This window comes from Uranotaenia lowii, chromosome 3 (genome assembly GCF_029784155.1).
Source record: "Uranotaenia lowii strain MFRU-FL chromosome 3, ASM2978415v1, whole genome shotgun sequence".
NCBI lineage: Eukaryota > Metazoa > Arthropoda > Insecta > Diptera > Culicidae > Uranotaenia > Uranotaenia lowii.
In genome coordinates, this window is record NC_073693.1 from 113,468,123 (window position 1) to 113,482,762 (window position 14,640).

Below are 14,640 nucleotides of genomic sequence, written 5' to 3' on the forward strand. Positions count from 1 at the left end.
AAAGCTTTTGACAGTGTTTGGCACAAAGGTTTAGTAGCTAAATTAGCTCGATTTGATTTTCCTGTATATCTCACCAAAATTATTCAAAATTATTTGACTAGCCGAACCTTACAAGTAAGCTATCAAAATTCATGCTCTGAAAGGACACCCATTAGAGCTGGTGTCCCTCAAGGCAGTATACTTGGGCCAATTTTATACAATATTTTTACTTCTGATCTTCCTGATGTACCAGAAGGAAAAGGTAGAAGATTATTTGCTGATGATACTTTGCTTTCAGCAAAAGGTCGAAATTTACGGGTGGTACGCAGTAGATTGCAACAAAATTTAAATTCCTTTTTGAATTACTTGAAAATGTGGAAAATTTCTCCTAACGCTTCCAAAACTCAACTTATTTTATTTCCCCATAAGCCAAGAGCAAATTTTTTAAAACCTAATGAAAATCATTCCATAACTTTTAATGGGGTTTCATTAGAATGGTCTGATCACGTGAAGTACTTGGGACTTACACTTGATCGGAATCTTACTTTTAAAAATCACATTGAAGATATTCAATCTAAATGTAATAAATACACTAAATCTCTTTATTCTCTCATCAACAGGAAATCCCGGTTGTGTCTGCGAAATAAGATGCTCATCTACAAACAAGTTTTCCGACCAGCGATCATGTATGCAGTTCCGATTTGGTCTAGCTGCTGCGCGACGAGGAAGAAAGTCATCCAGAGGATTCAGAACAAAGTTCTGAAAATGATTTTGCGGCTTCCACCTTGGCACAGCACCGAAGATCTTCATCGGATTGCAGGCATTGAATCTATCGAAGAGATGGCCAACAAAATCATCTCCAACTTCAGAGGCAAATCGATGCAGTCTTCCATCGCAGAGATTCGTTCTCTTTATGTTTAGTTTAATTTTAAGATAGTGTTTAGTTTTAAGTATAAAATATTTTTGCTATTACTGGATGTTCTCCTACATTAAAAACTTGATTGCGCTCAGCAAATTTAAATCTTATAAATAAATTTTTATAATCTAGTTACTTATAGGGCTATGAACAGTTCATTATTGAGCTGAACACCTAGTTTAATGCAATAATGTAATATAAGTGTAATCATGATTTGATACAAATAAAGACATATTTAAAAAAAAAAAAAAAATAGAGTAGCAGGAAAAATGGCCATGTTTTTTAATTGGTCCTTAAGGCGCTCCAAAGCTTCCATCACAAAAATCACCCAAGAGAGAAGTATGTAAAGGGCCGTTCAGATACCACGTGGACAGAAAAATGAGATTATTGACCCCCTCCTCCCCCTCCGTGGACAAGCGTGGACATTTGCCAAACCCCTACCCCCTTCCCCGGATGTCCACGTGGACAGATTTGAAAGTGTTTTTTTTTAAATACAAATAATTTGACAGTTAAAAAACACCATGGTGAACTTTTTGCCTTTTGTTATAGACATTGCTGATTTTGGAAAAAAAACGAATAAGAATTTTTTGATATTCTTAATTATCATATTTATCACTTGCCTTCAAGTAGCTACTAATTGTTTAAACTTAAAATGGTAAGCTTTGTCATTTGTAGATTTTGATTTAAACGTCTTAATATTTTTTCACCTTTAGAAAATATTTTGAAAGTAAATATGTCCACGTGGACATCACCCAAACCCCGACCCCCCTCTCCGTGGACAAGCGTGGACATTTCCATACCCCCCTCCCCCCCTTAAGTTGTCCACGTGGTATGTGAACGGCCCCTAAAGAAAACCGGAGATATCGGGTTTTCAACTGACGCAAAAATACATAAAACGTCAATATCTTTTTTTCGATTTTCGGAAAACGTTTTTCATGTAGATTTGATAGTTCATCAGCTATCAGTTATTTATTTCACTCAAAATTGACTCATTTTAAAACATCTTAACTTAAAATCTCTAAAACTAGAGGTGATTATTTTATAGTTCTATTTTAAAACCTTCCATTTAAGGCCACCGTTCGCCTAAAAAGACCCAGTGTTACAACTGTTCGGAGGGAGGCACCTTTCGCTAAGAGCAAAAGGGGTAGAAATTTTGACACTTGTGGCACATTTTGAAAACTTAACCATGCAAAAGCATTTTCAAGATTTTCAATTTTGTTCGGCCTTCAGTTTTTTTTACTACACGTGTTCTATTTTCGCATGCTGTGATGCAAAAATAGCAATATTTCTATCACATATGGCTGAAATAGAAACAGTGCTGTAAAAAAATACAACGCCCAAAGATCTCAAAAACATTTTTGCATAGTAAAATTTTCAAAATGTGCTACAAGTGTCAAAATTTCTACCACTTTTTCCCAACACGAGTGAACTTGCTCTAACAGTCACCTTGCCGCTTGCCGTCATTCACATTTTTGAATAAAAAAAAGTGATCAAAGTAATCAGGTCTTTTGCTATCGAAAAATTGCAAGTGAATTGTCTGCCAAAGTAAAATTGAAAACCATTCAAACAAATGAAACAGAGTTTTCCATCCTTAGTTTCCATCGTTTGATTGAATGGCTTGAACAATAGTGTAACAAGGTGAAAATAGTGTGGATGAAATATAACCTAACTTGAACTTATTGTTGTAGCTCACGTGCTTCGATAGCATACAATACACGTGGTATGAAAATTGCAAGCACAGAATATGCAGAAAGTAACTAAACGTAAGTACATCATTTACATTACTATTGTGCATTTAAAGCTAATTTTTAAAAACGTCGCTAGTGACTTGACAATAGAACACAGACTTCCGACGATCTAGTACTTCATTTACGTTTGTCGGAAGGAAGTCTGAAGTCCGGACTTCCGACTTTCTACTTATTTACTTCCGACAAAGAAAAGTAAAATACTAGATTGTCGAAAGTCTGTATTGCGCGGCCAGTTCACCAGCGAAGTTTCTTAAATTTTCATCTATTTAAATGCATAGTATCTAAAACCTATAGATCTAAAAGAAATCCTCAACATTGTGGCAATGAATATAGATTTTTTTTCTTGTTATTTTGTCAGCGAAGAGCATTTGACCTTTAGTTGTTTGAACCAATCAACGAAATGGTATATGATCGGTTTTGAAATTCAATTAAGAATCTTTTCTCGTATATCCATTAACGAGCCACCCTATTCTACAGTAACTCTGAATGTTGCATTTAATTTTTTTTTTTGGGATTTTAAACCAATTGGTTTATTCATCCCCATTGGCGGTATCGTTTCACGTATTTCTGTACTATTTGTTTTTTTTTGTTTTTTGTTGTTGTTTTTTTTTTGGATTTTTTTATTTATTTTTTTTTTTTTGTAGGAAAGGAGGAGTTTTTTTTTAAGTTTATGAAGGAGTTTTGATTTGTGGAGGAAGGATATAATTTTCTTTTCCTCTTCAGATGTTGCATTTAAAATGTGATTTGTGGATCTGAATCTTAATCTGAATTCGGCTTCTTAACACTGAGTTTGAATTTTAGATTTATATGTATTTGAGATTTTCAATTTCGAATTTGAAATTTAATTTATAAACAAGACTGACACCTGTGTTAAGCAAGCTACTTAATTTCAAATAATTTGAAAAGTGAATATTATTGAAGTCTATGAAACCTCAAGTTCAATTTCTAAGACAAAATTACTTACGTAGATCTTGCTGCATCTGTTGGGTTGGGTTGTTGTTATTGGGGGCACTGGGCATCTGGGAAGACGTCGATGGACCCTGATCCGTCATCTGCTGTGTGCCGGACGCACCCTTGCCAGGTGGCACATCATCTGACGGTGATGGTGCACCGAATTTGAAGCCGTACCCAGGTGGCGAAGGACCATCATTTCCGGAAGGATCGTCACCACCGTCGGAGGTAGTTCTTGTGTGCGGTGGAGGACCGATCAGAGGGATGGTTCCGATTACCACCGGTATAACGAACTCGGCATTGTCTCCTCCCGATATGTGTATGAAAATTCTTAGTTCATAAGTCACGGTTATCAGAGGAGTGGCCATCGACGGGGCTGTGGCCGGGATCAGAATGCCACGTTCGAATCGAACCTTTCCCTGCTGGTGAAGATCGCGGTTTTCGATTTTAGCGATGCTCTGAGAATCTGTGCGGGTTTTTTCGTACGGTTCCGTTGCTGAACAATTTTCGATTTTGTACAGTTTGATGCGGAATCCGTGTATTGAAATATTTGTATTGTTTTCCCACTGTATCAGAACGGGAATTATTTGACCGGGCACATAGCCGGTGTACGGAATTTCCACCGTAATATCCAACGGATCTGATTTGAACACCCACCAGCCGAAAGTTTTGGTTTCGCGCAATTTTACCGGATTCCACAGAGCGGGAGTATCATTAAGATTGACATTTTTAAGCACGGTAAAAGCTTCCCGATAAACGGTGGATTGCAACGATGGTCGCTCGATGACGACGGTAATTGTGTACCGGATATGTCCGTTTCGTCCCTCGAAGGAGGTCGGAAGCATTTCCGGAAGCAAACAAGTGAAATTGTACACATGCGTGCCGGCTGGAATTTCTATCGGTGGTCCATGTTGCGTTCCGGCCAACGCCGTGATCGTATTCATGTAATCCCGACGGCCACAGAATTGTCTCGATCGGCGGCGTTGACCATGGGGTCGTCGCTCAGACCAGTTGACCACCGTAAAACCTTCGAGTTTGAAGTAAATCTCTGAAAAAAAACGAAACATTAATTAGCATTATCGCTTTTCATTGACTCATCATTGTATCACATTTTTAAGGCATTTTTTTCGAGCCCATACCCACGTCAGTGAGTTTCGAATTGCGTCACACAAAGTCGAAGAGCTGCATGGATAGTTTTTTGAACTCACCACAACTGCGCGGCGAACCACATCTGACTTAGCGCAGCAAGGTCATGCGAAGTAGCTGATCGTTCTGATTGTTGTATTTTTTTTCTTTTAGGTATCAATAAAGCCCAAGGTGACACGATCATAGGATAAGAATCACAATAAGCTGTACAAACCTTTAACAGTTTCCGGCTGGTCCAGGTGCAGCACCACACTTCCGGCAGCAGTTTGTCCAACATAGTAGATCCCTTGAGGGTTATTATCAAAACGCACTTCTATGTTAACGGGCATGTTGATGCTATTTCGTTCGTAATGTTACAAGCCCGAGTTGTGTATCTACAAGCGCAAGGTAGCTTCTCAGACCAACTTCTTCGATCGTCATGGAGTGACTAAAAACCGCAGGCAGGCAGGCAGCGTTGAGTGGTTTTGCCTAAAATCAACTTTTCTTTCCGCGATTCACCTGAGTTTTTGGTTTGTTTTTCATGGATTCGATAGCCATGTATATCTACAGAAGGTGATGATCATTAATACCTTCAAAAGACACACACCTGGTGACGAAGCGTGGCTGCAGCGCGTGGCCTTGTGCTTGCGAATAATTTAATTAACTATTTTGGAACAAGAACACATTTTTACAGTCAAACTTTATTCATATTTCAGTATTTGTCTTTCTTTAAAAAATGTTTAACTTTTGTCTGACTGTGTGTATTTGGGAACTGGGGGTTTTTCTGATAAATAGTATGTCTTAATTAAATTTCCAAATCAACGGAGAATGGTCTGGATTCACATGATGGGAGATTGCCTCAAACTAATTAGTTTGAACTTCTAGTAGATAGATTAATCTTACACCTTACCTTACTGATGACTAATAATGATGTCGAAATATATCTTTATTTCTATATCGCATAGGAACGTGACGTGTTTTTCGTCAATTTATCCTCGAAAAATTTTTGGTTATTAATTGAATCTTTTTTTAAGTAACATGCAATTGTCGACGCTAAGCAATGCTTCAGTAAGTTTTCAAATAACTTTAAGATTTTAATTGTTTCCTTTTTTGGTTTTTGTCATTTTTGTCATTTTGATCATTTCTTACGTTTTACTCAATTTGACATTTTTATTATTTTTCCTGGTTTTTGTTATTTTTATCATTTAACCGAAATTGACTAAATTTAAAGAAGAACATTTGCTTTGAAAATAAGCTTTAACATTTTGGTCATTTTTGTCATGTTTGTCATTTTTGTCATGTTTGTCATTTTTGTCATTTTTGTCATTTTTGTCATTTTTGTCATTTTTGTCATTTTTGTCATTCTTGTCATTTTTGTCATTTTTGTCATTTTCGTCATTTTCGTCATTTTCGTCATTTTTGTCATTTTTGTCATTTTTGTCATTTTTGTCATTTTTGTCATTTTTGTCATTTTTGTCATTTTTGTCATTTTTGTCATTTTTGTCATTTTCGTCCTTTTTGTAATTTTTTGTCATTTTTGTCGTTTTTGTCATTTTTGTCATTTTTGTCATTTTTGTAATTTTTGTAATTTTTGTCATTTTTGTAATTTTTGTAATTTTTGTCATTTTTGTAATTTTTGTCATTTTTGTCATTTTTGTCATTTTTGTCATTTTTGTCTTTTTTGTCATTTTCGTCATGTTTGTCATTTTTGTCATTTTTGCCATTTTTGTCATTTTTGTCATTTTTTTATTTTTGTCATTTTTGTCATTTTTGTCATTTTTGCCATTTTTGCCATTTTTGCCATTTTTGCCATTTTTGTCATTTTTGAAATTTGGTTATTTGAAATTTTTGTCATTTTTCTTGTTTTTTGTTATTATTTTCACTCTCGCCTATTTTTCTCGTTTATTTGTTTTACAATGATTTTCAGGATTCGTATTAGAACTTGAATTCATGAATTTCGGAACGTAAGAGTTACATGATCCGTGTCATGATCATTTCTGAGAAAAAAGGGTATCTCTTCTTACTGATCATTCCAAAAATTTTATTACTTTGACCTGTGGCATCTAACTTTATTGATTTTTTCGTTTTTACACTATAATAAGGAGTTTCTTCCGGATACTTCGAACTTCGAACGAAATATTAAACTCTGCAGTTTAAAGTTTATTTTATTTGTTTCGTTTTAAAAAGGGGTAAAAAATTGGAAAAATATTTCATACTTACCTCAGTAAATGTCATCAAGGCGTAAGTGTGAATTACATATCCGTTTCAAGAAGAGTGCTGCTAGCTCCATTCCTGAATATCGGATATATCGGAACAAACGGTAAACCATCCTTGTCAAAAGCCTTAGCATTGTAACGCGTCTTTGTCGGGGAAGAACTGTACAGGGGCAAATCTGTGAAGAGTTGAATTCATTATTGAAGCCGTTTTGATACAAAGAAGACTCCTAAACTTACCAATTTCACTGATACCATCGAGAGCTGGCGTTGATGCTGTTAAAATGACGGTGTTAATCGATCTATACGGAGGTGGTATTGAGCCGGATACGCTGCGCGGTATTTCTGGATCGAAACGAAACCTCGGAGGATCCCGGCTATGGTCATCGATCACAACTGGTCCCTTACGAAAAGCCACCGTCCCGATTGTGATGGGATAGTCGAGCACAATGGTCCTACCGTATGGATTGACATTCAGCGTAACCCGCACTTTATACTCGATCATGATCCGTTTTTCGCAGGTGTTGGTTACTCTGGTGCTGGGAACCGTTGCCGGAATCTGTAGCATCAGCTGTCGTGTAGTTGTCGTTTTAGGCCACACCCCCGCGTCGCTTATTTGATGGATCAGCTTTTCATGTTTCCAAATTTTGACTCTCGGTTCGCAGGTTTTGTAAATTTCTTCACGGATCAACTTTGCGCGGATTTCATTCACGTGGCGTTTCGTATTATTAGTAATAGTAACTTTAACCGGAACCAGATTACCCGGGACAAATCCGGTCGAGTCAATCCATACCTTGCATTCAATTTTCTTCCTATCCCACGGTGTCCAGTCTAGTGTGAAAGATTTCGCCAGGGGCTGCGGCTGATGTAAATTATTCGCCATATTCTAAAAGCAGCTCATATTCAAAATTTCGTCAACAGTTATCAATTTGTACGTTAATATAATACATTCAAATCAACCGGCTGAATTACGGTGAATGTGGCTGTTTTGAGGATCCATCTTTTCCTTTCGGTATCGATAGCGTAAACAGAAATGTTGTACCGAATGTAGCCGTTGGGACCTTCGAATGATGTCGCCAAGTTCGGTGGCAGGTCGATCGAAAATTCCTTCGAATAAGTACCGGGAATGTAGCCCAATGGGATTGCTTAAAATGCATAAACAATTTCAGAATCACTTTCGGTTGAGCTCTTGAAAATCTTACCATCTTTCGTCTGAAACACGATCGTATCGCTTTGGTAGAATCCATAGTCTTTCCGACAGGCGATCAGCGAAAGTTGCGTCAACAAGTTGCTCCTCCTGGATTTCGGATCACGCCAGTAGATTTTCGAATGGCCACCAATGTTCACACCAATGGCTGTAAAAGTACAACATCAAAATAGCATTACGACGATACCAAAAAAACATCACCTACCGTTAAGTTGTAGGCTGTCTCGGAATTTCAGGACAATGAACCCCTTGCAAGCTTTGCCACTTTCTGCTACGGCCAGTGAATTGTTAAAATGTATTTCCACGTCGATGATTTTATCGGGATCCATGATATTGGACAACTATTTCCATACAAAAATTGATTTCAACTGCTAATCTCGCTGGGGATAATCTATTGTTTAGTGAGTTCCGCTATAAAAGTACCATAAGTATTCTCTCTTGTGAGTCACTCTACATTTCAAAGAGTTCGTCTTCATAGATTCATATTTTCTTTTGCTTCGAACGGTCTGAGATACAACATTCATTTAGATCAAAAAATCGTCTCACGAGTTACGAGGATGAAATTTAAAAACTGTTAAAATAAAAATAGTATTTTTCGTTACTTTTTTCCATTTTTTTAATGTTGTCATTACTGTGATTTCAGTCACTGCTTGTAGGTGCTGCTGTGCTTTTTTATGTTTTTGGATTTTTTTATATAATTTTGTTCAATTATTTTTGTAATTCATGCCATATTCCACATTTTGTGTTTTTTTTTTAAACTTTGGTTCTTTTTTTACATTGTTGTAGTTTTTTTTCTTTTTTCCATTTTCACAATTTTTCCTATCTTTGTTTTTTATCTTGAAGGCCTTTTTCACATCTGACTTAATTTTTTAATTTGAACATTGACATTTTTGACATTTGATGTCATATCTGATATTTTTTTTGAAATTTTTTACTTTTCACTACCTTTTTCGTTGTGTTTGCTATTCTGTCATCACAGATCTAACACAATTATCTGTGGACTCTTATATCTTTTGACTCTATTATCCATGTTTTTTGACTAGATAATCCGAAAGACTCCGTAAGAAAAAATCGAAATTTGTTGTTCATAGTAAGTTTTTTATAAGTACCATAATGTTTTTGATAGTTTCTCTAGAATAATTATCGTCAATTTTATCAGTTTTGCATTTGTGACAGACCTGTCCTTTTCTAGCATTTGTTATTTTTATCGTTTTAGCCTTTCTTGCGTCGTATGCATTTTTGTTTGTATCATAATCAATCTTTATGAAACTTCCATATTACTAACCTGCCTCAAGAGGTCTTCGTACGTAGAGACCCAGCGGGCGAACGTTATCCCACTGTCAGGATCTCAATCGAACCCCATTGATAGACCTCGATATTTTTTTTCCAATGCGCCACGCTGTGCTGCTGGGTTTGCACCTTCGGGAAATTATTCTAGAGGGGCCATCCGGTTTGTCATCTGATAATCATAATCACCTCCATCGAAGTACAAAAAACATCTCCTTCCTCTGCAAGAAAATCTCCGATCTCGACTGCAACTGAATCATTTTCTCTTTTTAAAAACCTTAAGTACCTGAATATTCGTATCCAAAAATTTTATGTTCGATCTTCGGTTCAAATAACTAAACCACGTGTGGACAATTCGTTTGTTTTTACTGAAGGCTATCAAACAATTGAAAAGTTTATTTGTTCCCTTAGCAACTACAAAGTCAAGGTCAACATGATATTACCACGGATCATAACATTACTTCGATGGTATTCGCTGCAGGTAGCCAGTTTTGGAGTTTTTTTCAAATTTTGTAATAGGCATTTTTATCATTTTGTCTGTTTACTTTTTTTTCTAAATTTTTGTTAAATGTTTTATTGTAGATTTTGTATAGTTTGTCAGTTTTTTTTGGAATTTGGTTTTAACAATAATGGCCAGTTGTCAATTTTAAAATTTATATATTTTTTATTTGATTTTTTAGTAAATACTCGGCAAGGAGAAGGTTCTAAAAGCCGGAATTAATCATTTTTATTACGCGAAATGAACGCATTTTATTGCAATAAGCAAATTGACAACTCGATAGTTAGGAGTCATTTAGTCATTACAGGCCTGTCATGTCATTAGGGAAAGAGGGTATAATAGGTAAACTTTGAAATCTGTTGAGAAATTTTCATTGTTTTTCAAGAAAAAATTTCCTTTTCCTTTATAAATTAAATGTTTGCCGTTAACTGTTATTCCGGTTTGAACATCTTAACATCAATAGGAATTAATAACAAGTCAACAGACCCTCAAATCTCCTACTGCTTTATCGTTCAGACTTTGCACACGACGATCCGATGCCCTATTGCCGGTCTTGTTTGACGAAGAGAAGAAGCAATCATCCTTATCCGAAGTAGCACCAACAGAACCAATCATTGGAGTGCCGTGCCGTGCCGGGTTTCGCACTTCACTCACTCACTAGGTACAGCATCTACTACCATCGTCAGGGGAGAGCAAACTTTGCGCGCGGTTTCCGTTAATTTGAGATGCGAAGTAACACGACCAGACCACCACCACCACCATCATCAGCACTATCAGAATCGCTCGACTTCAACTACTTTTCTCAATTGCTATAAAAGAGTGCAATTGACCGACCTCGGACACCATTTGCCAAGTTGACCGGTACGCGTTAGGAAAGTGCATCTTCTTTAGTTTGTTTATCTACCACTAGTGACACTAATTTTTTTTTTCACCTGGCCTACTAAGCGATCCGTAGACGTGTTTATCGTGAAGTGTTTTCATCGTTTGATAGCAACAGATTACGCAAAGCAGAAATTCATCATCATGCCGTGCAAGTGCTGTGGTAACGGTGAGTTAAAACAGCAAAATAATATTGAAATGATTATAAAAATGGCTGTAAAGGATCAAATTGAATAAACATCTTCTTAGTTCATGTAGGGCTAGGTGGGGTAATTCTGAACAAAATTCCTTCATTTGGCACACTTACAGTCATCATATGTTTATTTCTTAACATAAATTCTGAAAAGCTGCCAACAATGGATGTTTCCGTGCTCTTCATCATTTTGTAGAGCAACTTTTTTTTGTTGGTCGCAACCCATGTCCTTGAGACGTCTGTTCGTAATTACCCCGTCTGTTCATATTTACCCCCCTGTCTAGGGGGTAATTATGAACACGGATTACGGACTTGGTATAAAATTTTTGAAAAGTAATAGTATATATACGTTACATTTACCCATAGTAAGCAGTGTATGGTGATTTTTGACTTAAAAAATATGTTCATAATTACCCCAAAGCCTGTTCATAATTACCCCGAACGCTGTTCTTATTTACCCCGAGACTTGTCCAATTCGATTTATATGGTGTCAGAAAATCTCAATTCAACACAAAATAATGAGAATAGTTAGCAGTTATAAGAAAATGGGTTGTTTTATAAAAACTCAATACAATTCATGTATAAAACTTATAAAATAAATAAATGTAATCAAAATTTAGAGGTAGAGCTACTCAAAAAATAGCTATTTAGTGTTCTTTTTTATTGATTTTTTTCTATCTTTTGTTTCGGTAGTTCAATTTTTTGTTGCATCTTTTACGTTTTGGTTGGTTTTTTTTCTTTCGTTCCTGTCCTGCGCAGCAAACATCAAGTTTTCACCAAAAATCGTGGGTTAGGCTTTTCACGTATGTGCGAGATATCATGAAATTAAAACCTATACATGTACAGAAAATTTTAATTTTTTTTTAAAGATGATTGTTTCACAAAACACCCATTAGAATCTTCTTGGATCAGTGAACAGTCATTTTTTGCAAGCTGGTCAGTTCTATATGATCGACAATTTTGAAATATATTTACACTAATTAATTTTTTTATCACCTGTACGAAATTTCACATTAGTAGCTCTATTTTCTCAAAAAAAAATATTACTGTAGAAGTTTTCCTTACCAAACTGAAAGAGCAAATCTTCAATCAAAAGATTTTCATTTTGTACTAAATTTAAAAAAAATGCATTCGAACAAATAAAGATTGAATAAACTAACTAAGTATAAAAATAAGACTGCAAGAAAATAGATTTTGGATCATTTTTATCCGAAGGTAACTCATAAACAATAATTCTTTGCTGTAATTCTAATGCTCTGAATTGCAGCACGTTGTCCAAACATACAGGAAAATTTATCCTTTTGATCTTTGTTTTGTGGACTTATTCACCTATTAAATTTATCATGGTTTTTCATAAATTTTACTGTTGGCCAAGAGATTTAAGGTTCAAAATAATGTTAATTTTCACGCGGTAATGAATATAAGCTCGAGCCGCAAATCTTTTGTTAAAAAATGGTGAATATTATTTTTAGCAAAATTAAAAATTTCTTCATGTCTAGTGTATAACCTTGTTATTTATCAATACCGAAAAAACTGCTTTTGGAAGAACGTAAAAGCTTTATTCGGTGTTCGAAAACTAATCCTGAGATACAGGTTTCCGGTTTCGGTATTGCCGGTAAAACTATCCCTACGCACCACTCACTAAACCTAAGAAAACATTTGACTGCATTTTTTTTCTATCAAAAAAAAAACAAATTTTCATCACTTTTTTTTTAAACAAAATTAAGACTCGTTTAAATGCGGATTTAGTTTTTTTTTCAAAATTTCCGTTTAATAAACTTTTTTCACTCTTAAAGTTTTATTTAGTTTTGATAAAATTGTGTTCAAAACTTTTTTTTTTAAAGACTTAGAAGAACTGGCATAGCTTTTTTTCTAAATCCGACTCTCATATTTAGAAGAAAAAAAATCAATTTCTAAAAATTAAAAACTTAACACATTGCGGACCTAATATAATTATGAAATTTAATTAATTTTTTCCAGTAAGATCCTGGGATATAGAATGCCGAGTGTTGATGTTTTCTGGCTAAGATTTCTTCACTGTTAATGTGATAAGATCTTACAGAAGGGGGGGGGGGGGGGGTAGTTTTGTGAAAATTTTCTTACAAGGGAGGAGGGGGAAGGGGTTCTGGAAATGCTTGGGTAATAAGAGAATGGCCCCATAAGTTGATGAATAAAACATTAGACCATCTAAAAGCCAAAGAAATGTCAGGAAATGTGTGTTCATAATTACCCCATAGGACGGAAACTATGGGGTAAATATGAACACTCATCTGTGAATCAGTGCGAATAAAAATTTTCAAAATTCCTTCAAAATCCAGACAAAGCATCATAAACTGGATGTAAAACAGTTGATAACAACATTCTAGCTGTATTTCCTATGGTCAGATATTCAAAACATTGAACACTGTCCAAAACGATTTCCATTCTACGGGGTAATGGTTTTTTTAAACATCTGAAATGATATCATTAGGATTTGAAAACAGATCGGAAACAGCTTGAAGCTATCAATCGGATGTTAAACTACCACTTTTGGAACTTTTTGTGTTCATTCATCCCCCACACCAGCGCGTATGGCACTTGTTCCGAATTCATAATTACCCCACTTGACCCTATAGAGTGTTAAATGAAATATTAACTAAACGAGTATAAAGATGAAGCCACTCAAATGAGCGTCTAAATCTGATCAATGCAGTTTTAATGGAGATACTTTGTCAACAGAATTAAAATATATTTAATGTAAAGATTCGTTTAAAAGAAAATCTAGATACAGAATAACACGCTGGTTAAGATTTATTATTTAAGCAATATTTATCAAAATAAACAATCCGAACGATAAGTTCGAAAATTCAAAATGAAATGTAAAATCTAAGGTTACAATTGTCAATCACAATATAATTTATTAGAAATACTGATCCGGTATTTATCATTTCTTTTTTTCTCAGATTGCAAGTGCGCTTCCGGGTGTGGTGAGGGAAAAATATGCGACCCGGGCTGCCAGTGCAAATGTGCCACCAAGGGAGCGGACCACGGCAAAGACTGCAGCAAACCGGACTGCTGTAAGAAGTGAGCCACAAGCAACAGTGTTGGCCAGTGACATACATACCCATTGGCATCGTATCACCATCAACTCAACCCTCATTATGCACATTTTTAATTGTACTAATTTTCATACAACCAGCAGATAGTAGCAAAGACCAAAAACAAAATTACGTCGTTTGAAGCTAAGCGGCAACGTTTTAATTACAGCTGAGTAAGAAATAAATTGATTTCCTTATATGATACAAACGTTATTTTGAATTCGCTGAATGAAAAAAGAAATCTCACGGCACAGTGGCTTTAAACATGTTTTTCAATGAAGTTTATCAGATATAAATAATACTGTGAAGCGAGGAAACTTTTCAATATAGGGGGAACCCGTCTATGGCCGGACAACATTGATTTTTCGAAAACGCAATATCCTGATTATGTGATCATCAGTTTACTTAGTTCAAAAATGCTGTAAACTAGTGTATTTCAATAAAAAAAAATTAAGAAAAAAACTGTTCGATTTAGGCGACACAAAGTTTACGGGCGTGTTTTAAAAATGGAAAGAGGTCTGTATTTAGACGAGACCATTATGGTACGTTTTAATTTAAAAAAAAAA

General features: G+C 35.4%; 2 protein-coding genes across 2 annotated transcripts; both read right to left on the bottom strand.

The window, feature by feature from the left end:
* Nucleotides 1-3,599: 3,599 nt before the first annotated feature.
* LOC129752529 (arrestin domain-containing protein 2-like) lies at nucleotides 3,600-5,069 on the bottom strand. Its single transcript, XM_055748302.1, has 2 exons — nucleotides 4,955-5,069; nucleotides 3,600-4,642 (listed from the first exon to the last, which is right to left on the bottom strand). Exons 1-2 carry the CDS (start codon nucleotides 5,067-5,069, stop codon nucleotides 3,600-3,602), a joined length of 1,158 nt encoding a protein of 385 aa, XP_055604277.1.
* On the bottom strand, nucleotides 4,513-8,921 carry LOC129757659 (arrestin domain-containing protein 2-like). Its single transcript, XM_055754941.1, has 6 exons — nucleotides 8,345-8,921; nucleotides 8,135-8,287; nucleotides 7,881-8,077; nucleotides 7,173-7,818; nucleotides 6,940-7,111; nucleotides 4,513-4,642 (listed from the first exon to the last, which is right to left on the bottom strand). Exons 1-5 carry the CDS (start codon nucleotides 8,466-8,468, stop codon nucleotides 6,972-6,974), a joined length of 1,260 nt encoding a protein of 419 aa, XP_055610916.1. The 5' UTR covers nucleotides 8,469-8,921; the 3' UTR covers nucleotides 4,513-4,642; nucleotides 6,940-6,971.
* Nucleotides 8,922-14,640: the final 5,719 nt, after the last annotated feature.

Excerpts from the sequence above, each read along its gene's own strand:
- LOC129752529 (XM_055748302.1), bottom strand. The coding sequence starts at position 5,069 with ATGCCCGTTAACATAGAAGTGCGTTTTGATAATAACCCTCAAGGGATC. Across the intron at positions 4,643-4,954 it reads CCAGCCGGAAACTGTTAAAG|AGATTTACTTCAAACTCGAA; the intron begins GTTTGTACAGCT and ends GTTTTTTTTCAG.
- LOC129757659 (XM_055754941.1), bottom strand. The coding sequence starts at position 8,468 with ATGGATCCCGATAAAATCATCGACGTGGAAATACATTTTAACAATTCA. Across the intron at positions 8,288-8,344 it reads AGACAGCCTACAACTTAACG|CCATTGGTGTGAACATTGGT; the intron begins GTAGGTGATGTT and ends GTACTTTTACAG. Across the intron at positions 7,819-7,880 it reads TTCAGCCGGTTGATTTGAAT|AATATGGCGAATAATTTACA; the intron begins GTATTATATTAA and ends AGCTGCTTTTAG.